General features: G+C 38.3%; 1 protein-coding gene across 1 annotated transcript in view; it reads left to right on the top strand.

Annotated features, from left to right (window-relative positions):
- FUNDC2 (FUN14 domain containing 2) overlaps nt 1–24,623 on the top strand; it is a 31,533-nt gene that overhangs the window by 1,068 nt on the left and 5,842 nt on the right. The window contains exons 2-3 of the mRNA XM_054471990.2: nt 5,522–5,672; nt 18,725–18,800. Coding sequence (XP_054327965.1) covers nt 5,522–5,672; nt 18,725–18,800 — 227 coding nt within the window. The remainder of the gene's footprint in view (nt 1–5,521; nt 5,673–18,724; nt 18,801–24,623) is intronic.

Here is a 24,623-nt window from a genome sequence, read left to right on the forward strand (position 1 = left end):
CACAATTCAATAATGTCACGCTCACGATGAATGAATACACAATGGAAATTGGCTACACTGCAAATCAGCCCTTGCCTAAAGCCGACTGTTAAGCATTTTACCAGCACACCACTAAATTTTAGATGACTCTGGGAAGGTGGAATGTGCAATGTGATAATTATGTATTTTCCTGCAGAGCAGACTGCTCTTATTGACTTTTATAAGAGCAGACTGCTCTTATAGGTTGATCAGGTATTTGCACCTAGGAAATTGTTGTGAGAAATTTTGAGGTTAAGATGAATTTCAATTGTTATCACAGTGATGATCACATAATAACTGTGATCATTGATTTTGTGAGCTCATAAACGTAGCTATTGGCTGACTTTTGTCTATCATAGTGCTTAGCAGTGTTTGACCAATGACTGACCAAATGTCTCGCATTTAATCTACCTTCCCCCCTACTCCCTTTTTTAGGGACTAGATCTGTCATTCAGGCTACAGCACAGTGGCACAATCATAGCTCACTGCATCCCCAATGGAGCCACCTGTTGATCTAAGGGGCTTGGTCAAATTACGTTAAAACAAAACTGTAATGTTTTGTTGTTACATTAGAAAAATAAATTATTTAACTACTTGAGAGGCCATGGAGTACCCAGGTACTCAGACATCCATATTTTGTTCTGCTAAATGGGCATCTGTGATGTATCCTGAATGAATTCTTGAATTATATTTTGTGTATGGTTTAAGGTAGAGGTTGAGAGTAGTTTTTTTTGAAACACAAATATATAGTAGTTCTAACATCATTTGTTGTTTCCTTCATTGAATTACCTTGGTGCTGTGTTATTAAAAATCAAATGACTATATGTGTGGATCTATTTCTGGATTCTGGATTCTCTTCTATTGCTATATTTGGGTATCCTTGGGTCAGTTTGACAGTGTTGAATGTCATTGCTTTATAAGTCTTGAAATTAAGATAGTTGTATATTATACTGTAGCTTTATAATAAGCCTTGAAATTCCTTGAACCCTCCTCTTTCTCTTGCCCGCCCCCGCCCCCAGGATTATTGTGGCAGTTTGTATTTTCCTGATTGCAGCAATATTTACCGTTCCTTATGGTCTTTTTCCTAGTGACTTTGACACTCCTCCCACCCAGGGGTGGGATCTGTATTCCCTCTTCATGAATCTGGATGGGAGTTTGTGACTGACTGCCTGTTCCTACAGAATGCAGTGGAAGTAACACTGCATTTGCTCTTTCCTTTTCTTGGGACTTTCACCTCCTGAACTCAGCTCCTATGCTGTAAGGAAGCCTAGACTGACTCACATAGAGTAGCAGCCTATCTATCTGTGTGAGTGTAGAGTCTTCAGACCCAGCCTGTAAGTCTTCTGGCTAAAGCCTCAGACATGAAACAAAGACAAACCACAGTGCTGTGGCTGAATTCCTGATCCACAAAATCTGAGAGCATAATATATGATTGTTTTGCTTCATGAAGTTTTGGAGTAATTTGTAGTACAGCCAAAGTAACTGGAACACTGCTGGTTTTTTTTGTATCTTCATATGAATTTTAGAACCAGTTTGTCAATTACATAAAAACCTACTTTTTGGCCAGGCGTGGTGGCTCACGCCTGTAATCCCAGCACTTTGGGAGGCTGAGGCAGGCGGATCACCTGAGGTCGGGATTTTGAGACCAGCCTGACCAACATGGAGAAACCCCGTCTCTACTAAAAATACAAAAAATTAGCCAGGCGTGGTGGTGCATGCCTGTAATCCCAGCTACTTGGGAGGCTGAGGCAGGAGAATCACTTGAACCTGGGAGGAGGAGGTTGCGGTGAGCCGAGATTGCGCCATTGCACTCCAGCCTGGGCAAAAAGAGCAAAACTCCATCTCAAAAACAAAAAAAAAAAAAAAGAAAAAGAAAAAACCTACTTTTTAATTGAGATTGTATTGAATATATAGGTCAATATATGGAGAGAATGAACATCTTAAAAATATCGAGTCTTGCAAAACATAAACAGTATATCACTGTTATTTTAGGTCATCTTCAGTTTCTTTGCAGTGTTTTGTAGTTTGCAGTGTTTTCTAGTTTACAGTGAACAGGTCTTGTGCATCTTTCATTGAATTTACTACAATATAATTTTTGCAATTAAAATTATTTTGTTTTCCAGTTCATCATTTCTATTACATAAAAATTCAAATGACTATTTAATATTGGTCTTATAATGTGTGACCTTGCTTCTGGTACCTTTTTGTAGATTTTTCTGGGTTTTCTATATACACCGTTATATTATCTGCCAATGAAGACAGAATTATTATTGTACCTCCTTTCCAATCTCTTTGACTTTTATTTCTTTTCTTTTTTTGCACTGGCTAGGAACTCCAGTACAGTGCTGGGCGAGGTGGCTCACACCTGTAATGCCAGCACTTTGGGAAGCTAAGGAGGGAGGATCACTTGGGGCCAGGAGTTCCAGACCAGCCTAGGCAACAAAGTGAGACCTCCTGTCTACAAAAAAAAAAAAAAAAAAAAAAAAAATCAGTTGGTCACAGTGGTGCACAGCTATAGTCCAGCTACTGGGGAGGCTGAGGTGGGAGGATTGCTTGAGCCCAGAAGTTTGAAGTTGCAGTAATCTGTGATAGTGCCACTGCACTCCGATGTGGGTGATAGAGTGAGACCCTGTCTCAAAACAAAACAAAAAACAGTTGAATAGATTTTAGGGAAAGAAAAGTGTTCCATATTTCACCATTAAGTATGATGTTAGTTGTATATTTTTCATAGATGTCCTATATCAGATTGAAGAAATTCCCTTCTATTCCTATTTTCTACTTTTTTTTTTTTTTGAGATGGAGTTTTGCTCTTGTTGCCCAGGAAAATGGGCAATGGCCTGATCTCAGCTCACTGCAACCTCCGCCTCCCGGGTTCAAGCAATTCTCCCATCTCAGCCTCCTGAGTAGCTGGGATTACAGGCGCCCGCCACTATGCCCGGCTAATTTTTGGTATTTTTAGTAGAGATGGGGTTTTACCATGTTGGCCAGGGTGGTCTCGAACTCCTGACCTCACATGATCCACCCGCCTCGGCCTCCCAAAGTGCTGGGATTACAGGCATGAGCCACCATGCCCAGCCCCTATTTTCTACTTTTTATTCTGTTTTTTTTCTTTGATTTTGAAGTATAAAATTTCTGTAATTATTATTTTGTACAGTAAGTATTCATTTAGATTTATCCACCTATTTGCCCATTCCAGTGTCTCATTCGTTTCTGCATTTCCATACTTCCATGTGGCATCATTTCTTGTCGGCCTGAATAACTTTTGTGTACCTCTTTGAATATTACTTCTATCCCATTCTTTCTAATCTTCTGGAACTCCAATTACATATATGTTTAATCTTTTGAGCAGTTTTTGATCATTGTTATTTGCTTACTTCAGCATCTTGATCATCACTGGTTCTGTTTCTGTTTCTTTTTCTTTTTTCTTTTTGAGACTGAGTCTCGCTGTGTCACCCAGGCTGGAGTGCAGTGGTGCGATCTTGGCTCACTGCAACCTTTGCTACCCGTGTTCAAGTGATTTTCCTGTCCCAGCCTCCCGAGTAGCTGGGACTACAGGCGCATGCCACCACGCCCAGCTAATTTTTGTATTTTTAGTAGGAACAGGGTTTCACCATGTTGGCCAGGCTGGTCTTGAACTCCAGACTTCAAGTGATCCGTCCCCCGGGCTTTCCAAAGTGCTGGGATACAGGCGTGAGCCACCGTGCCTGGCCTGCTTCTATTTCTTTTATTTAAACAAATTTTGTTTCCTTTATATGGCTTTGCCTTTGCATGGGTAGTAGTAATTTTCTATTGTTTATTACATTATGTGTGAAAAGATTCTACACACTCCATGCCAGATGAAGTTGATCATTTGAGGTCAATTTTACAGTAAACAGCTTTGAATGGTACATTGCTGACATTTCATATCAGACATTTCTTAGTGCGGTGTGTTTCCAGGGAAACAGGGCTAGGTGTAGTAGGGGAGCCTGACATTATCTTCCCACAGAGAAAGGGATTGACATTTTGTTAATTCTTTCTCCATGCTTGGGCAAATCACTTAACTTTGGAACCTTCATTTCATTTTTTTTTTCTGAGACGGAGTTTCACTCTTGTTGCCCAGGCTGGGGTGAGATGGCGCAATCTCGGCTCACTGCCACCTCCACTTCCCCGGTTCCAGTGATTCTCCTGCCTCAGCCTCCCAAGTAGCTGTGATTACAGGCGCATGCCACCATGCCCAGCTAATTTTTGTAGTTTTAGTAGAGACGAGGTTTCACCATGTTGGCCAGGCTGGCCTCAAACTCCTGACCTCAGGTGATCTGCCTGCCTTGGCCTCCCAAGGTGTTGGGATTATAGGCGTGAGCCACCATGCCCGGTGCCTTCCTTTTTTTTTTTTTGGAATGGAGTCTCCTCATTCTTGTTGCCCAGGCTAGAGTGCAATGGTGCGATCTTAGCTCACTGCAACCTCCGCCCCTCAGGTTCAAGTGATTCTCCTGCCTCAGCCTCCCAAGTAGCTAGGATTACAGGCATGTGCCACCACCCCCGGCTAATTTTGTATTTTTAGTAGAGATGGGGTTTTTCCATGCTGGTCAGGCTGGTCTTGAACTCCTGACCTCAGGTGATCCGCCTGCCTCCGGCCTCCCAGAATGCTGGGATTACAGGCGTGAGCCACCGTGCCTGGCCTTCATTTCTTAATTATAAAATTGAGTTAATAAGTAGTACCTACCTTATTCTGTGGATTTAATTAGATGTACATGATTAATGTTTAGCACATTGCCTGGTAAATAGTAAGAGCTCAATTAAACATTACCTCTCATCTTCATTATCACAGGAGATCCACATAGTACTTAGAAAATTTGTGGATTACTGAATAGCATTGAGTTACTTCTGAAGAGAAGGGGCAAATTTGTTTCATTTGGGATGCATTACTGGCAGTTTTTTGTAGGTCTTTTTGGATTTATTTATTTATTTGAGATGGAGTCTTGCTCTGTTGCCCAGGCTGGAGTGCAGCAGCACTATCTCGGCTCACTGCAACCTTTGCTTCCTGGGTTCAAGCAATTCTTGTGCCTTAGCCTCCTGAGTAGCTGGGATTACAGGTGCCTGCCACCACGCCTGGCTAATTTTTGTATTTGTAGTAGAGATGGGGTTTTGCCATTTTGGCCAGACTGGTTTCGATCTCCTGACCTCAGGTGATTCGCCTACCTCGGCCTCCCAAAGCACTGGGATTACAGGCATGAGCCACCGCGCCCAGCCTTTTTTGTTATTTTTAAATTTGAGAGGACAAACTAGAGGACTAATTCTAGATTTTCTAGGTTTTTCCCTCTAATGTAGACATTAGTGTTTGCTGATTTTAGTCTGATTTTCCAAAATTGCAACTTAGAATAAATTTACTATTTAAAATAGAATATTTGGAGGTTTCTTATTACATCTATGTCTGTTTCTTTAAATATCTCTTAATCTAGTTAGGTATGGTAGCGATTTATTATAAAAGTAAATATTTTCTTATTTAACGTATTACTTCTTGTAGGAAACTTTGAGGGAAATTTTGAGTCACTGGACCTTGCGGAATTTGCTAAGAAGCAGCCATGGTGGCGTAAGCTGTTCGGGCAGGAATCTGGACCTTCAGCAGAAAAGTATAGCGTGGCAACCCAGCTGTTCATTGGAGGTGTCACTGGATGGTAAGTGATGTGAAAGATGTCCACTGTCTTTTGTGCATGATTTAGTATTGCAGTTATAGGTACCATCATCTCCTTTAACCAATGAAAACACATTGGCTTCTGTGAAATTGGTCACTTAATGTGTAGCATGTATCTAAACATCATCTTAAAGTACCATTTAATGGTTACACATAATGATTGTTTCCTATATGCCAGGTTCTGTTTGAAGTATTTACATAGATATCTCATTTCCTTCTCACAACTCTGGAATTAGTACTGTTATTTTCTAACCTCATTTTATAGAAACTGAGGCTCAGAAAGGTTAGTTTGCCCAAGGCCACATAGCTGGTAACTGGTAGAATAAGGAGCTAACTACTTATTAGCTATGTCGGATGATAACTTAATGTGACACAGCTTATGGTTTCATTTGTAATAAATTCAAAAAATAATAGCAGATTTCATAGGTGAATATTGAATCCATTAATCTCATAGTCTTTTTACATTTGAAAAATTTTATAGCACCATATAGCAAATATAGAACAGCACATTTAACAGGTGTACATTTTAGCAAATACTTAGAGTGAACACCTATGTAACAACTGCTAAGGTTAAAAAAAACATGGCTAGCACCCTAGAAACTCGGGAGGTTATTAAGCAGTTATTTCATTGCTTCTCTTTGTAGTTTTAACACCAGTTATGTCACTAAATAACATACTGTGGTTTACCTGGTTTCCAACTTAAAGTAAATGCAATCAGTATGTATTCTTTTGAGTCTTGCTTTTTTCGCTCAACCTGATGTTTCATATATTCAACTACATTGTGTATAGTTGTAGTTTCTTCACTTTCACTGTATTTTGAGTTCCATTATGTGAATATACCATGGTATATCCAGTTGATGACTGATATTGGAGTTGTTTCCATTTTTGGCTAATACTATGCTGATATGAGTATTAGATTTCCCAGTGTATATGTGCATACATTTCTGTAGGGTCTGTACCTAGAAATTGCTAGGTAATAGGTATAGGTATCTTCACCTTCACTAAATAATGTCAAACCACCTTCCAAAACTGTTTTTAACAGTTTACAGTCCCAGCAACGACCGAATGAACCTGTTGTTCTACATGGTGGCACTTGATTTTGCCAGGCTATTAAATTTTTAAAAAATTAGTTAATTTTTCCTTAGCGAGGTAATCAAGTTAAATCCAGACTGTTAAAATTTTGCCAGTCTGGTAGTTAGGTAGTCGCGTTTCATGGTGGCTTCATTTACATTTCCCTGAGTAGGAGTGACATTGATCAACTTTTACGTATGTTTGTTGACCATTTGGATCTCCTCTTTCAGTTCCACTCTAGTGTTTTTCCTCTGAAGTTGTCATTCTTTCCCTTGTTAAGCTGTAAGAGTTCTTTATATATTCTGAATATTCTCAGTCCTTTGTTAGTTGTGTGTATTATAGATATTTTCACTCATTCTGTGGTTATCTTTTTGTTTTATGGTATCTTTTGATGAACTGAAGATCTTATTTTTAATATAGTCAATTTTATCAATCTTAACCTTAATGGTTAGTGATTTTTGTGACTTATTTAAGTAATCTTTGCCTACCCCATGTTTCAGAACTTTTATTATTTGACCTTTAACATTTAGATTTATTATCCACCTGGAATTGTTTTTGTGCTCAGTATGTGGTAGATTCCTTCTTTTCTTCCTCATGTGGAATATCCATTTGTCCCAACTTAATTTATTGTGAAAGCTATCCCTTTCCCCGCTGCTTTATGTGAGTGTGTGTGTGCATGCATATGTGAGTGTCTGCTATCTTGTTCTTTAGGAACATCTTGGCTATTTTCTTTATCTCTTAGTTTTTAAATTTAATAAATAGGTATATTATAAGTTGCACATATTGAAAGTATACAATTTGATAATTTTTACGTATGTACATGCCCATAAAACCATCACCACAGTCAAGATAGTGAACATACCTATCACTTCAAAAGCTGCTTTGTACTTCTTTGTAATTCCACGCTCTTTCCTTCATGCCATCCTCCCACCGCTGATCTGCTTTCTATTACTATAGGTTATGTTTTCTAGATTCTTTTTAGAAGTGGAATTACATAGTATATATTCTTTTTTGTCTGGCTTCTCTTATTCACCATAATAATATATTTTTTTGTTTTGAGACAGTCTTGCTCTGTTGCCCAGACTGGAGTGCAGTGGCACGATCTTGGCTCACTGCCTCCTGGGTTCAAGCAATTCTCCTGCGTCAGCCTTCACCATAATAATTTTGAGATAATCTGTGCTTTTCTGTTTATCAACAGTTCATTCCTTTTTATTGCTAAGTAGTACTCCATTGTATGGATGTACCACAATCTGTTTCTCCATCCACCTTTGATGGACATTTGAGTTTTTTTTTCACTTTTTAGCTATTACAGATAAAACTTCAAGTTTGTGTACAAGTGTACAAGTCTTTGTATGAACATATGCTTTCATTTCTTTTGGGTAAATATCTAGGAATAGTATGGCTGAGTCACGTAGTAAGTGAATGTTCTAAATTTACAAGTACCTGCCAGTTTTTAAAGTGCCTGTACCATCTTACATCTCCAACAGCAATGTGTGAGGGTTCCAGTTCCTCTGCATCCTCACTAACACTTGGTATTATCTTTTTGATTACAACCATCTTAGTGGGTATGAAGTTGTATCTCATTGTGGTTTGAATTTGCATTTCTCTAATGACTAATGATGTTGAGCATTTTCATGGGCTTATTTTTTGCCATTCATATATCTTTGATGACTTATTTGTTCAAATCTTTTCCACATATTTTTATTGGGTTGTTGGTTTTCTTTCATTGCTGAATCGTGAGAGTTCTTTAAGTATTCTGGATAGAACTCTTAGATATGTGATTTGCAAATATATTACTTCTCTGTAGCTTTTCGTTATCTGAACTGTACCTTTCAAAGAGCAGAAGTTCTTAATCTTGAAGTGCAACTCTTTTGTAGCTCCAGCTTTTGGTGTCATGTCTGAGAATATTTGCCTAATCCAGGGTCACCAAGATTTTCTCTCGCTTTTTCTAGATGGTATATAGGTTCGGATTTTATATTTAGTTCTGTGATCCGTTTTGATTTACTTTTTGTATATAGTATAAGGTAGGAATCCAAGTTTTTTTGCGTATGGGTATCTAGTTGTCCCCACATTTGTAAAAAAGACTGTCTTTTTTTCCACTGAATTGTCTTTACACCTATGTTGAAAATCAGTTGACTATATGTTTTTGAGCTCTTTGTACTGCCAAATTGATCTAGGTGCCATTATCATGCTGTTTTGATTACGGTAACTTAGGTAATGTAAGTCTTGAAATTTTGTTTTTCATCAAAGCTATTTTGAGTATTCTAGGTATTTAGCATTTCCATCTGAATTTTATCTTGTTTTTATACACTCCTCTATATGAATTTTAGAATTAGGTTGGTGCCAGTTTCTGCCAGACACCTGATGAGATTTTGACTGGGATTGCGTTGATCCATAAACATTGGTGTATCTCTCCAATTTGTTTAGGTTTTCTTTAATTTCTCTCAGCAATGCTTTGTAGATCTTACACATCTTATATCAGATTTATTCCTAAGTATTTTATATTTTTGATACCATTATAAATGGTATTACTTTTAAAATTTCAAGTTGCCATTGTTCATTGCTTGTATAGTATATAGAAATGCAATAGTGTTTTTTTGTATATTGATCTTGTATATTGTAGTCTTGCTAAAGCCACCTACTAGTTGCAGAGTTCAGGGGTCCCCAAGACCACCATCATGTTTGATAATTCTCTAGGAGAGTTCACAGAACTCAGAGCTGTTCCACTCAGGGTTATTTTTTTATTTTTTATTTTTTTAACAGAAAATGATACAGATTAACTCAGCCAAGGGAAGAGGCACATGGAATAGAGTACTGTGGAGTCTTTATATTTATATTTATTTATTTTTTTTGAGACATAGTCTCACTCTCTCACCCAGGCTAGAGTGCAGTAGTGTGATCTCGGCTTACTGCAACCTCTGCCTCCCGGGTTCAAGCAATTCTCCCACCTCAGCCTCCCAAGTAGCTAGGACTACAGGCGTGAACCATCACACCGGGCTAATTTTTGTATTTTTAGTAGAGTCAGGGTTTCACCATATTGTCCAGGCTGGTCTCGAACTCCTGACCTCAAATGATCTGCCTGCCTCAGCCTTCCAAAGTGTTGGGATTATAGGTGTGAGCCACCACACCCAGCTGAGTCTTTACATGTAAAGTAGGTTTCTTGTAGGTTCCATATAGGTGGTTGTTAATTTTTTAGAATCCAATTTGACAGTCTCTTCCTTTAAATTAGGGTGCTTAGACTATTTACATTTAAGTTTATTTTAAAAATTCTTTTAATTGACTAGTAAAAATTGTAGGTTGGGTGCAGTGGCTCACACCTTTAATACCAGCACTTTGGGAGGCTGAGGTGGGTGGATCATTTGAGCTCAGGAGTTTGAGACCAGCCTGGGCAACACGGCGAAACCCCATCTCTACAAAAAATAGAAAAATTAACCGGGCATGGTGGTGTGCACCTGTAGTCCCAGCTACTTGGGAGGCTGAGGTGGGAGGATGGCTTGAACCTGGGAGGGGGAGGTTGTAATGAGCCAAGATCATGCCACTGTACTCCATCCAGCCGGGGTGACAGAATGAGACCCAGTCTCAAAAAGGAAACAAAACAGCAACACCAAAATTGTATTTATTTGTGGCGTACATGATGTTTTGATATATGTATACGTTGTGGAATGGCTAAATCAAGCTATTTAACATGTATTACCTCACATACTAACCATGTTTTTGTGGTGAGAACACTTAAAACCTACTCTTATAGCAATTTTCAAATATATAATATGTTGTTATTAACTGTAGTCACCATGATATACAGTAGATATCCTAAACTTCTTCCTCCTAACTGGAATTTTTGTGTCCTTGACCAACATTTCCCCAACCACCCCACAACCTTTGGTCACCACCATTCTCTGTTTCTATGAATTTGACTTTTTTAGATTCCACATATAAGTGAGACCATTTGGTATTTTTCTTTCTGTGCCTGACTTATTTTACGTAGCATAATGTCCTACAGGTTAATCCATGTTGTCACAAATATCAAGATTTCCTTTTTAAGGGTTGAACAGTATTCCATTATGTAATATACTACATTTTCATTATCCATCTTTTGATGGACACTTAAGTTGTCTATATCTTGCATATTGTGAATAGTTGCAGTGAACATCGGAATGCAGATACCTCTTTAATGTACTGACTTCATATCCTTTGGCTGTATACCCAGTAGTGTGATTGCTGAATCATATGTTATTAGTTCTACTATTTTTAATTTATTGAGGAGTCTCCATACAGTTTTCCATAATGGCTCTACTAATTTACATTCCTACCAACAGTGTACAAAGATTTCCTTTTCTCTACATCCTCACCAACACTTGTTATCTCTTGTCTTTTTGATGATAGCCATCCTAACAGGTGTGAGGTGATATCTCATTGTGGTTTGCATTTTCCTCATGATTAGTGATGTTGAGCATTTTTTTTATATACCTTATTTATTGGCCATTTGTATGTTTGTATGTCTTCTTCTGAGAAATGTCTATTCAGGTCCTTTGCCCATTTTTAAATCAGGTTGTATTTTTACAATTGAGTTGTTTAATCCCTTGTATATCTTTTATATTAATCTCTTATCAGATATATGCTTTGCAAATATTTTCTCCCATTCTTTAGGTTGTCTCTTCACTCTGTTGATTCCTTTGCAGTACAGAAGCTTTTTAGTTTTATGTAATCCCATTTGTCTATTTTTGCCTTTTGTTGCCTTTGCTTTTCGGGTCATATCCAAAAAATATTTGTGCAGACCAGTGTCATGGAGCTTTCTCCCTGTTTTCTTCTAGCAGTTTTAGAGTTTCAGGTCTTATATTTAAGTATTTAATCTGTTTCCAGTTGATTTTTGCAATGGTTTGAGATGAGGGTCTCTTTTGCATGTGGATAAACAGTTTACTTAGGACCATTTTTTGAAGAGACTATCCTTTCCCTGTTGTGTGTTCTTGGCATCTTTGTCAAAAATCAGTTGACTGTAAATACATGGATTTATTTCTGGGCTCTCTATTCTGATCCGTTGGTCTATGTGTTTGTTTTTAATACCAGGACCATGTTGTTTTGGTTACTATAGCTTTGTAGTATATTTTGAGATCAGGTAGTATGATGATGCCTCCAACTTTGTTCTTTTTGCTCAAGATTGCTTTGGCTATTAGGGGTCTTTTGTACTTCCATGTGAATTTTAGGATTTTTTTTCCTCTTTCTGTGAAAAATGTCATTGGAATTTTGATGTGGATTGCATTGAATCTATGGATTGCTTTGGGAGGTATGGAGATTTTAGCAATTTTAATTCTTCCAATTCATGAACATGGAATATCTTTCTGTTTGTTTGTGTTGTCTTCAATTTCTTTCATCAGCCTTCTATAGTTTTCAGTGTATGGACCTTTTGCCTTCTTGGCTAGATTTATTCATAAGTGTATATATTTTGTAAGTGGGACGTTTGTTTTTGTTATTACTGGGTTCAAAATTACCATCTTGGTATTTAATCTGTTCTTTGTTTTCATTTTTTGCTTTCTTTTGGATCAAGTATTTGTGTGTGTGTGTATAATATAAATATATATGTTATATATGTGTGTACATATATACTGAGGTGAAATTCACATAACATAAAACTAACCATTTTAAAGTGAATAGTACAACTTAGTACATTCATAATATTGTACAACCACTGTCTCTATATGGTTTTAAAATACTTTTATCACCTCCAAGTAAAACTGAGTACCCATTGAGCAGTTACTCCTAATTCTTCCTTCCTACAACTCCTGGCAACCACAGTCTGCTTTCTGTCCTTATGGATTGACCTATTCTGAATATTTCATATAGATTGAATCATGCAATGGGTGAACTTTCGTGCTTGGCTTCTTTCACTTAGCATAATGCTTTTGAGGTTCATGCATGTTATAGTGTACATATATTGCTACTTCATTCCATTTTATAGCTCAATAGGATTCACTGTATGTATATGCCACAGTTTGTTCATCCATACATCTGTTGGTGGACATCTGGAGTGTTTCCACCTTTTGACTGTTGTGAATAATGCTGCTATGAACATTGGGTATAAGTATTTTTTCAATACCTATTTTTAGATCTTCTATTTTTTTGTATATACCCAGGAGTGGAATTGTTGGATCATATGATAATGCTATGTTTACTTTTTTGAGGACCCACCTAACTTTTGAGCATCTTTTCATGTACTTCCTGGCCATTTGTATATCTTCTCCAGATAAATGTCAACTCAAGTCCTTTGCCCATTTTTTAATTGGGTTTATCTTTTTGTTATTGAGTTGTAAGAGTTCTTTATATGTTCTGGATTCTAGACCCTTACCAGACACGATTTGCAAATATTTTGTCCTGTTCTCTAACTTGTCTTTTCACTGTTTTGATAATGTTCTTTGATACAAGAAAGTTTTTAATTTTGATGAAGTCCAATTTATTTTTAATTTTGATGAGGTCCAATTTATTTTTTTTGTTGCTTAGATCAAATATTTTCAATTCCGTTTTCATAATTCTATTTTCATGGATATTTTCATAATTACGTTTATGTCCTTTGTTGGCTTATTAGCTATAACTATTTGTTGTGTAATTTTAGTGGTTGCTTTAGGGTTTATAGGAGACATCTTCTACTTGTAGTCTGCCTTCAAGAAATCTAACGCTTCATATATGATATAACAGTATGCTTCCATTTTCCCCTTCCCCCTTTGTTTTCATTGCTATAAATTTTACTTTTACATAAATTCATAATACATTCTTATTATTTTTGCATTAAATGTTGAATTTTTATAGTTTTTAATAACAAGAAGGAAGCCTTTCACATTTCACTCCATAGTTTCCATTTCTTGTGCTCTTCATGCCTTTGTGTGGATCCTGATTTCTATATGATATCATTTTCCCCTGCCTGAAAGACTTCCTTTAACATTTCTTATATTGCTGGTCTGCTGGGGATTTTTTTTTTTTCAGGTTTTGTATCTGTGAAAAAGGTCTTTATTTCATTTCTGTTTTTGCAAGATCACTTAGTGTAGAATTCTAGATTTACAGGGTTGTTGCTTTTTTTTCAGTACATTAAAAATGTTATTTCATTGTCTTTTGGCTTTGTATTATTTTCTGTGAGAAATGTGTTCACTTCAGACTTTATTCCTCTGTACCTAATACCTCTTTTTTCCCCCCTTCAGGCTCCTTTTAAGATTTCCTCTAGGCCGGGCGCGGTGGCTCACGCCTGTAATCCCAGCACTTTGGGAGGCTGAGGCGGGTGGAACATGAGGTCAGGAGATTGAGACCATCCTCACTAACACGGTGAAACCCCGTCTCTACTAAAAAATACAAAAAATTAGCCGGTCGTGGTGGCAGGCGCCTGTAGTCCCAGCTACTCGGGAGGCTGAGGCAGGAGCATGGCGTGAACCCGGGAGGTGGAGCTTGCAGTGAGCCGAGATTGTGCCACTGCACTCCACCCTGGGCGACAGAGTGAGACTCCATCTCAAAAAAAAAAAAAAAAGAAAGGAAAAAAAGATTTCCTCTTTACCATTTGTTTTAAGAAGTTTGTTTATGTTGTACCTTGCTACAGTTTTCTTTTTCTATCTTTTTTTTTTTTTTTTTTTTTGAGATGGACTCTTTCTCTGTCACCCAGGCTGGAATGCAGTGGCATGATCTCAGCTCACTGCAACCTCCACCTCCCAGGTTCAGGTGATTCTTGTGCCTCAGCCTCCGGAGTAGCTGGGATTACAGGTGTGCACCACCGCGCCTGGCTAATTTTTGTATTTTTAGTAGAGATGGGGTTTCACCATGTTGGCCAGGCTGGTCTCGAACTCCTGACCTCAGGTGATCCTCCTGCCTCAGCCTCCCAAAGTGCTGCGATTACAGGTGTGAGCCACCATGCCTGGCCTTCTTTGTTTCTTTTGCTTAGATTTAATTGAGCTTTTTGGATCTGTGGATTTATAGTTTTCACGAAGCTTGGAATATTTTCTGTCGTCCTTCAAATATTTTTTTCTGTCCTCCTTCAGTGATTCCAATTACACATTTATTAGGGTGTGTGAAGTTTTTCCACAGTTCATTAATACTGCTTACTTTTTAAAAACTTTATTTTGAGATAATTGTAGATTCACATGCAGTTAGAAATAATCCATAGAGGTCTTATACCCATTCCCCAGTTCCCCCCATGGTAACATCTTGTCTAACTATAGTTCAGTATCAACCATTTTCATTTTTTTTTGTCTCTTTTCTGTTTCATTTTTGATAGTTTTTATTGCTATTTCATGAAGTTTATTAATCTTCTACAGTGTCTAAACTGCTATATTTTTCGTCTCAGACATTGTAGTTTTTATTTCTATAAGTTTGATTTGCATCTTTTTTTTGAGACTTTCTTGCTCTGTTGCTTAGGCTGGAGTGCAGTGGCACAATCACAGCTCACTGCAACCTCTACCTCCTGGGCTCAAGAGATCCTCCCATCTCAGCCTCTTGACTAGTGGAACTGCAGGTGCATGCCACTGTGCCTGGCTAATTTAAAAAAGTTATTTTTAGAGAGATGAGGACTCACTATGTTGCCCAGGCTGGCCTTAAACACCTGGGCTCAAGCAATCCTCTTGCCTTGGCCTCCTAAAGTACTGGGATTACAGGCATGAGCCACTGTACCCAGCCAAGATTTGCATGTTTTTAAAAGAGCTTCCTTGCCTCTACTTATTATGTGCAATCTTTTCTCTAGCTTCTTGAACATATGGAATATAATTGTAATAACTTTTAATGCTTTTGTCTACTCATTTTTTCATCAGTATCATTTCTGGGTTTCTTTTAGTTTATTTTTTTTTTATCGTGGTATTTTTCTGCCTTGCAAGCCTGGTAGTTTTTAATTAGATGGCAGATATTATGAATTTTACTTCATTGGGTGCTAGATATTTTTTATTCTTATAAATGTGCTTGATTCTTGTTCTTGGATGCAGTTACTTAGAAATCACTTGATCTTTTTGGGTCTTGCTTTATTATTAGGCTTTATTTAAAATGTGTGTTTTGTTTTAAAAAGAGAAAAAGCCAGGTGTTATAAACAGTGCAACAATTTTTGTAACAGCAAAAATCTGTAATCATTCTAAATATGTATCAGTTACTCTGATTATACTTTAGTAAGTCTGAACAGTGGAATGCTCTTAAAATGGACCCTTATCATTTATTTACTGGTCCTACCACCCTTCCAATTTCAGAGTCACTTCAGAAATATACTGCCTGACATCTAACTTTTGTTTAAAAAAGATTAAAAGTCTTATGAGGTTCTCCATGCATTGTTGTATTTGTAGTTCTTTCTCTTACTGAGCTGAAATGTAATAAGGGGAGAACAGTAGACAATGAGGGTAGCGAGGTAATGGGAGACAAGATGTTAAGTGTAAGGTTTAACTTTCTCTCAGTGAGGAGGGAAGCTACTGGAAGGTTATGAGCAGAAGTGTACCTTGATCTTACATTTTAGAGCAGGGGTCAGCAAAGTTTTTCTGTAAAGAGCCCATATGGTATATATTGTAGGCTTTATGGATCACACAATCTCTGTTGCAACTTGATTTACAAAGAGACATCTGGCAGGATTTGGCTCCCAGGCTGCGGTTTGTTGACCCCTGTTTTAGGACTGTATGAGCTGCTATATTGAGAATAGATTCTAGGGGGCAAAAGTGGAGGTAAGGAGTCCAGATGAGGAGCTGTAACAGTAACCTACATCAGAGGTATAGGTTACTGTACTCAGAGGTAGGTTACTGTAACAGTAACCTACATCATGGTATAGACCCAGCAGATAGAAAGAGAATACACAGAGCAAAGAGGTTCTAGGACTGAGCCTCGCAACAACCTAACATTCAGAAGTCAGAAAGAGGAGGACTCAGCAAAATTGTCTGATAAGGAATGCCCAGTGATATATGAGGAAAACCAAGAGAGAATGGTATTTCAGAGCAAAAAGATGTCAAGGAGGAGAGAGTACAATAGCAGAACAACAAATTTAAATTCCCTGATTTAAAAAATGGGGAAAAGACCTGAACAGACGTTTCCCCAAAGAAGGCATAGAAATGGCCACCAGAGGTATATGAAAAGATGCTTAGCATCACCAATTATCAGGGTAATGTAAATTAAAACCACAATGAGATATCAACTGACACTTGTTAGAATGGCTGTTATCAAAAAGACAAGAGATAATTGTTGATGAGGGTGTGGAGAAAAAGGAACCCTAGTACACTGTTGGTGGGAATGTAGATTGGTACAACCATTATGGAAAACAGTATGGAGGTTCCTAAAGAAATTAAAATTAGAACTACCATGCGACCCAGCAATTCCTCTTATGAGTATATACCCCAAGGAAATGAAATCACCACCTCATAAAGATATCTGCCCTCTCATGTTCAGTGCAGCATTAATTTATAATAGCCAAGATATGGAAACATCCTAAGTGTCCATCAGTGGATGAATGGATAGAGAAAATGTGTATACAATGGGATACTATTTAGCCTTAAAAAAGGAGATTGTGCTGTTTGCCATAGCATAGATTTTGGAGGACATTATGCTAAGTGAAATAAGCCAGACATAGAAAGACAAAATACTGCATGATCTCATATGCGCGGGGAAAAAGTCATATATACAGTTGTATCATATAATAAATATAAAGAAATAAAACTGGTTACCAGGGATAGGATGGGAGGAAATGGGAAGATGTAGGTCAAAGGATACAAAGTAGCAAATATGTAAGAGGAGCAAGTCTAGAGATCCAATGTACAGCATGAGGACTGCAGCTAATGCAATTGTATTGCCTTAGGGATTTCTGTGAATTAAGTGGATTTTAGCTGCTCTTATCACAAAAAAGTAACTATGTGAGATGATAGATATATTAATCTGATTCATTATAGTGACCACTTTACTTGTCTATATGTATCCCATAACATCATGTTGTAAACCTCAAATATACACAATAAAATTCCTTTTTTAAAAAAAGGAGAGAGTAATCAACTGTGTCAAAAGCTGCTGTAAGTCAGATGAGATTAAAGCTGAGAAATGAACACTAGTATTTGGTAAGGTCAAGATCAGTGGTAACCTTGATAGGAATGGTTTCATTGAAGTCATGGGACAAGAGCCTGAATGGTGTAGATGTGAGAGAATATGGACACAGGACGAAAGAGACGGCCTCAAAGTAGTTTTGCTGTAAAGGAGAGCAGAGAAAAGGGAAGGTGGCTGGAGAATTGGAGTCTAGGGAGGATTTTTTCAACAATGGTTAATGATTACAGCTGATATGTGTTCAGCAATGAACACAACAAAATCTCTGCCTTCATGAAGCTTACATTTTAGTATCGGGTGGGGGCAGGAAGATAGACAATAATAAAGAAATGCATAATTGTATTAAACTGGCTACGAGATGTTGCCACTCAGATATCATATGGACATTTTGCATTCAACATATTCAAAATGACATTATCTCCTCCCCTCCCTTCCCCCACCTTTTCCTCTATTTCTCTTCCTTGTTTTTATATTGTAAAAAATGCCACATTCAGGACAGAATCTTGTGCCTTATCCCTTGCATCCATCCTGTCCCAAACTCAGGAGTGTTTTATTTTTTTCTTCACAAACAGTTCCTCAGGTCTGCTCCCTCCTTGCCATCTCTACCTCGGCCCATTGGCATTCACTTCTCTTCTGGAAGTAGCTACTTCACCCTCTTAACTAGAGTCTCTGCCTTCGTCCTCCCCCTTTAATCTCTTCTCCACAATGTAGCGAGAGTCATCTTTTAAAAATATAACCTGAGAGTTTTAAGGGACTTACTCAAGACCACAAGATTCGTAAAGCCAAGATTTGATTTCCTTTGATGCTCCTCTTGGGGCTGGCTTTATGTAGGGGGTAGGAAGGAGCTAGATCATCTTAAGCTAAGTAAGATATGAACATTGCCAGAAATGCATGTTTGTATGTAACTGACAGCTCATCAATTTGTCTGATGTTGGTTTGTTTTTGTAGGTGCACGGGTTTCATATTCCAGAAGGTTGGAAAGTTGGCTGCAACAGCTGTGGGAGGTGGATTTTTTCTCCTTCAGGTCTGTATGTGAAATGTTCTCAGATGTTTGGAAATTCCACCTGCCCATTAAGGAATGTGGTGTGGGGAGTTGTAATACAGTCCTGGCTATGTCACACTAGACTAGCCTTTGCACTTGTTTTCATGTACTATTTTAAATGCTAGTGACCCTTTGAGTCAAATTTTATTCATTATACTAGTAAATGTTATTTGCCAGTCACATTTTATTTCCTCATTTGGGGACAGAAGTGCAAATTCCTTATCATAGCTCCCTTAAAAGAGTTTTTAAGACCAGCTGAATTATTAAGCAGATGTGATTTCAAAAATACAAGTGTGCTGTGATGATTTAGTCTCATATGCTAATATAGCTAGCTTTTACAGAGGGGACGTTGAGCATGTGATGAGAAATGGGAGCTAAGTGACAGTACAGTCAGATGTCGTCTGCTGTCTCCTTGACCCATAGTTTCAGAACCAGTGGTTGCCAGTTCTCTGAGACTGTTTAGGAGAGACTAACAAGCAAGACTTGGAAAAGGGAGCAGTTTCTCCAAAAACAAAAGAAAACTGACATTTGATTGTATTAGGTATACATTTCTTAGCTCTGCGGCATTGGTATTCAAATTTGGCTCCACATTGGAATCACCTAGGAGTTTTTAAAAGAGCCAATGTGTGCCACTCCTGACCCACAGTCTGATTTCATTGGAAAACTTAAAACTCCTGAGGTGATTCTGCTGTGCAGCGGTGCATAGAGCTGCTGTGCTGTGGGAGCCATAACTTGCTGAATCATGCCAGAGTCTCTGAATTCACAGCCGTTTGTCTCTTCCCACAGTTGGCAGCCCTCACTTTTGCAAGGTAAGTTCTGCATTAGCACCATAATTGGAGTGAGTTTTGCAGATAGGTCAGGTGAAAATCAAATGTATTGAAGAGGGAAGCTGGTAACTGGCTGTAGCTGGGTTGAGTGTGGTATTGCTACATGACAAATTCCCCCAAACCTAATGGCTTCAAATCATGATCACTTTATTCTCTGTCGTGGTTACAGGAGTTTGGGGAGGGTTAAGGTAGGTCCTTGTGGATCAGAGTCTCATGTGCTTACAGGACAGATGATCAGAGGGTTGGGGTAGGTCTGGACTTGTGGGGCCTCTTTGTATCTCTGTCTGTGTTTGTCTTCCCTCCTCCTCTCCTTATTTCCCCCCTGTCCATAGTCTCAGTGCTCTTCCATGTGGTCCCTGTGTCAGTATAGGCTTCTTCACACTGCCGTGACCTCAGTTCTCCAGAAACTCTCCTTTGTTGCCCAAGCCTCTCACTTTTGTTGGCTGCTTCCCTGTGGGCTTGTTAGGTGCTGGCTCTGTTGCTGTACAGGTCAGACTCCCTGCAAGGTGGGGCCCCTCCTCACACCTCTCTCTCCTTCCCCTTGACCCTTCAGGTGGAAGTGCAGTAACAGCTCTATCCCTGTGGTTTCCTTTATATGCTGCCCCAAACTTCATAAACATTTTAATATTGCTTTGAAATGTCTTAATTTGAGTGTGTCCTCTGTTTCTTTTTGGGGCCCTGACAGAAATAATTGGTATTGAAAATGTCGCCAGAAAGGCACCTCAAAATGACATTTTGGTGTTGGATAATTCCAGTATTCAAGGCGTACAGGGACACTGCTTTGCTGCAAAGGTGAGGCATGGAGAATCTGTGGCAGGCACTCACGTTATCTGTCACCAGAGGAGTGAGAGCAAGAGGCAAGCATAATGTTGGGAGATCGGTTATATCACAAGTTATAGTTTGACATAGGGATCCAGTTTCCTTTTTTCCATACTGATAATTGAGCAGAATTTAGTGAGAAATTCTTCCCATTCCCAACATTTGCAGCATTGTCTCTTTCATATATCAGAACCCATGTATGTGTGGCTGTGACTCTGGTTTCTGTGTTCTGTTCCACTGGTCAACTTTCTATCTTTATGACAGTACTAAAGCTTAATATTTGGTAATGCAAATTCCTCCACCTTATTCTTCAGGAGTGTTGCAGCTACTTTTGTTTCTGCTCATTCATCTAAATTTTAGATCAGACTTGTCAGTTATTTTCAAAAATCCTGTTGAAATTTTTATCGGAATTGCATTGGAACGATGTAGATATCGCTTATGATATTGAGTATTCTATCTGTGAACATGGGTTTTCTCTCCAATTATTTAGGTCTTCTTTAATGCCTTTGAATAGACTTTTTATTATTTTTCCGTATAGATCTTGTACATCTGTGATTCAGTTTTATTACTGGATACCTTATAACTTTAGTTGCTCTTGTGGATGATACGATTTTTAAAACTATACATTCTGATTCATGCTAGTGTGTTGAAATACAGTTGATATTTTATGTTGCTCTTTCAGCCAGCCACCTTGTTAAAAAAGTCTCTTATTTCTGACTTGTCTGGGATTCTTTTGGGTTTTGTCTATAAAATCTTTTTATGCCATCTGTGAACAGTGAAATTTTTCCTTCACGTCTTTATGAATGTAGTTGCTTTTTCTTACCAAGCTGTAGATCATTTCCAGCACTTTTTGCAGCTTTCAGAGCCCAGCAGCAACGCTTGCCAGTTTTCAGTTTATTCGGCTCCCTCTACTTGTTGTGCTGCAATGGAAGTAGGATGTTGAGCTTTGTCAGTAGAGGGCGCTGGAGGGACCTTGCAGCGGGAGAGGCCGCTTTTCCCAGTTCTGGTGTTGCTTTGCCCCTGCAGTACAGTCCCCCAGTAATGCCAAGGAGAGCAGGAAGTCACCTCGCAATCCTGGCCTGGGCCACCCAGGGGACTTCACCACCACCATTACTACTTTTGCACCCTTGTAAAAAATCAGTTTGTTCTAGTTGTCCACGTCTGTTTCTGTACTTTTTATTCTGTTCTGTTGGTCTGTGTGTGTGTCTCTTCTTCAGTATCACACACTGTCTTGACTACTGTAGCATTATAGTAAATCTTAAATCAGGTAGTGTGATTCCCCCAACTCTGTTCTTTTTCAGATTCATTTTGGTGATTCCAGATCCTTTGCCTTTCCATATAAATTTTAGAACCGGCTTATTTATTATCTATAAGAAATCCTACTGGGATTTGTGATTTTGGATTGCAGTAAATCTATAGATAATTTGGAGAGAACTGGGCATCATTTCTGTGTTGAGTATTCCATTCCATGTACATGATGTGTCTCTCCATTTATTTCGGTTGTCTTTGAGTTCTTTCTTCATCATTTTGTAGTTCTCAGTATACAGATCCTGTATGTTTTATTTGATTTGTACCTAATATTTAATTATTTTTTGCTCCCATTGTTGTAAATCATTTAAACATTTTTCATTTCCAGTTCAAATTGCTAGCATATAGAAATTCAGTTGGTTTTGTGTGAATTTGTATCCTGTGACCCTGCTAAACTCACTTTTTTAGTCTAGGAGTTTTTGTTTTTTGTTGAAGTCTATGAAACTTTCTATGTAGACAAAGATGTCTATGATTGGAGACAGTTTGACCTCTTCCTTGTGAATCAGGATGCCTCCTAATTCTTTTTCTTGCCTTGCTGTGCTGACTCTGAATTCACTTCTCATACGATATTTAATAGGAGTGGAGAGGGCGGACAGCTTTGCCTTGTTCCCTGCATTCATTCTTTCACCATTATGTACAGTGTTAGCTGCAGGGATTTTTATGTAGATGTTCTTTATCAAGTTGAGGAAGTTCCCCTCTATTCCTCTTTCTCTGAGACTTTTATCATGAATTTGTGTTGAATTTTGTCAGATGTTTCTTGAGTCCTGCCTTGAGGTTAGGCTAGGCGATACTGCAGGAAAAGCAGGAAACACGCCACCAGTTTGGTGGTGCTTTGAATTCTGGTCTTCTCCAATCTGAATGTCGCTGTTTTTATGTAAGAGCCTTCAAATAGCTAGTCCAGTTTTCAAAGGGAATGCTTCCAGTTTTTGCCCATTTAGTATGATATTGGCTGTGGATTTGTCATAGATAGCTCTTATTATTTTGAGATACGTCCCATCAATACCTAATTTATTGAGAGTTTTTAGCATGAAGGGTTGTTGAATTTTGTCAAAGGCCTTTTCTGCATCTATTGAGATAATCATGTGGTTTTTGTCTTTGGTTCTGTTTATATGCTGGATTATATTTATTGATTTGCGTCTATTGAACCAGCCTTGCATCCCCGGGATGAAGCCCACTTGATCATGGTGGATAAGCTTTTTGATGTGCTGCTGGATTTGGTTTGCCAGTATTTTATTGAGGATTTTTGCAGCAATGATCATCAAGGATATTGGTCTAAAATTCTCTTTTTTGGTTGTGTCTCTGCCCTGCTTTGGTATCAGGATGATGCTGGCCTCATAAAATGAGTTAGGGAGGATTCCCTCTTTTTCTTTTGTTTGGAATAGTTTCAGAAGGAATGCTACCAGTTCCTCCTTGTACCTCTGGTAGAATTTGGCTGTGAATCCATCTGGTCCTGGACTCTTTTTGGTTGGTAAGCTATTGATTATTGCCACAATTTCAGATCCTGTTATTGTTCTCTTCAGAGATTCAACTTCTTCCTGGTTTAGTCTTGGGAGAGTGTATGTGTCAAGGAATTTATCCATTTCTTCTAGATTTTCTAGTTTATTTGCGTAGAGGTGTTTGTAGTATTCTCTGATGGTAGTTTGTATTTCTGTGGGATCGGTGGTGATATCCCCTTTATCATTTTTTATTGTGTCTGTTTGATTCTTCTCTCTTTTCTTCTTTATTAGTCTTGCTAGCGGTCTATCAATTTTGTTGATCCTTTCAAAAAACCAGCCCCTGGATTCATTAATTTTTTGAAGGGTTTTTGTGTCTCTATTTCCTTCAGTTCTGCTCTGATTTTAGTTATTTCTTGCCTTCTGCTAGCTTTTGAATGTGTTTGCTCTTGCTTTTCTAGTTCTTTTAATTGTGAAAACAGGCACAAGACAGGGATGCCCTCTCTCACCACTCCTATTCAACATAGTGTTGGAAGTTCTGGCCAGGGCAATTAGGCAGGAGAAGGAAATAAAGGGTATTCAGTTAGGAAAAGAGGAAGTCAAATTGTTCCTGTTTGCAGATGACATCGTTGTATATCTAGAAAACCCCATCGTCTCAGCCCAAAATCTCCTTAAGCTGATAAGCAACTTCAGCAAAGTCTCAGGATACAAAATCAATGTACAAAAATCACAAGCATTCTTATACACCAATAACAGACAAACAGAGAGCCAAATCATGAGTGAACTCCCATGCACAATTGCTTCAAAGAGAATAAAATATTTAGGAATCCAACTTACAAGGGACGTGAAGGACCTCTTCAAGGAGAACTACAAACCACTGCTCAATGAAATAAAAGAGGATACAAACAAATGGAAGAACATTCCATGTTCATGGGTAGGAAGAATCAGTATCATGAAAATGGCCATATTGCCCAAGGTAATTTATAGATTCAATGCCATCCCCATCAAGCTACCAATGACTTTCTTCACAGAATTGGAAAAAACTACTTTAAAGTTCATATGGAACCAAAAAAGAGCCCGCATCACCAAGTCAATCCTAAGCCAAAAGAACAAAGCTGGAGGCATCATGCTACCTGACTTCAAACTATACTACAAGGCTACAGTAACCAAAACAGCATGGTACTGGTACCAAAACAGAGATATAGATCAATGGAACAGAACAGAGCCCTCAGAAATAACGCCGTGTATCTACAACTATCTGATCTTTGACAAACCTGAGAAAAACAAGCAATGGGGAAAGGATCCCCTATTTAATAAATGGTGCTGGGAAAACTGGTTAGCCATATGTAGAAAGCTGAATCTGGATCCCTTGCTTACAGCTTATAAAAAATTAATTCAAGATGGATTAAAGACTTAAA

Source organism: Pongo pygmaeus, chromosome X, assembly GCF_028885625.2.
Source record: "Pongo pygmaeus isolate AG05252 chromosome X, NHGRI_mPonPyg2-v2.0_pri, whole genome shotgun sequence".
NCBI lineage: Eukaryota > Metazoa > Chordata > Mammalia > Primates > Hominidae > Pongo > Pongo pygmaeus.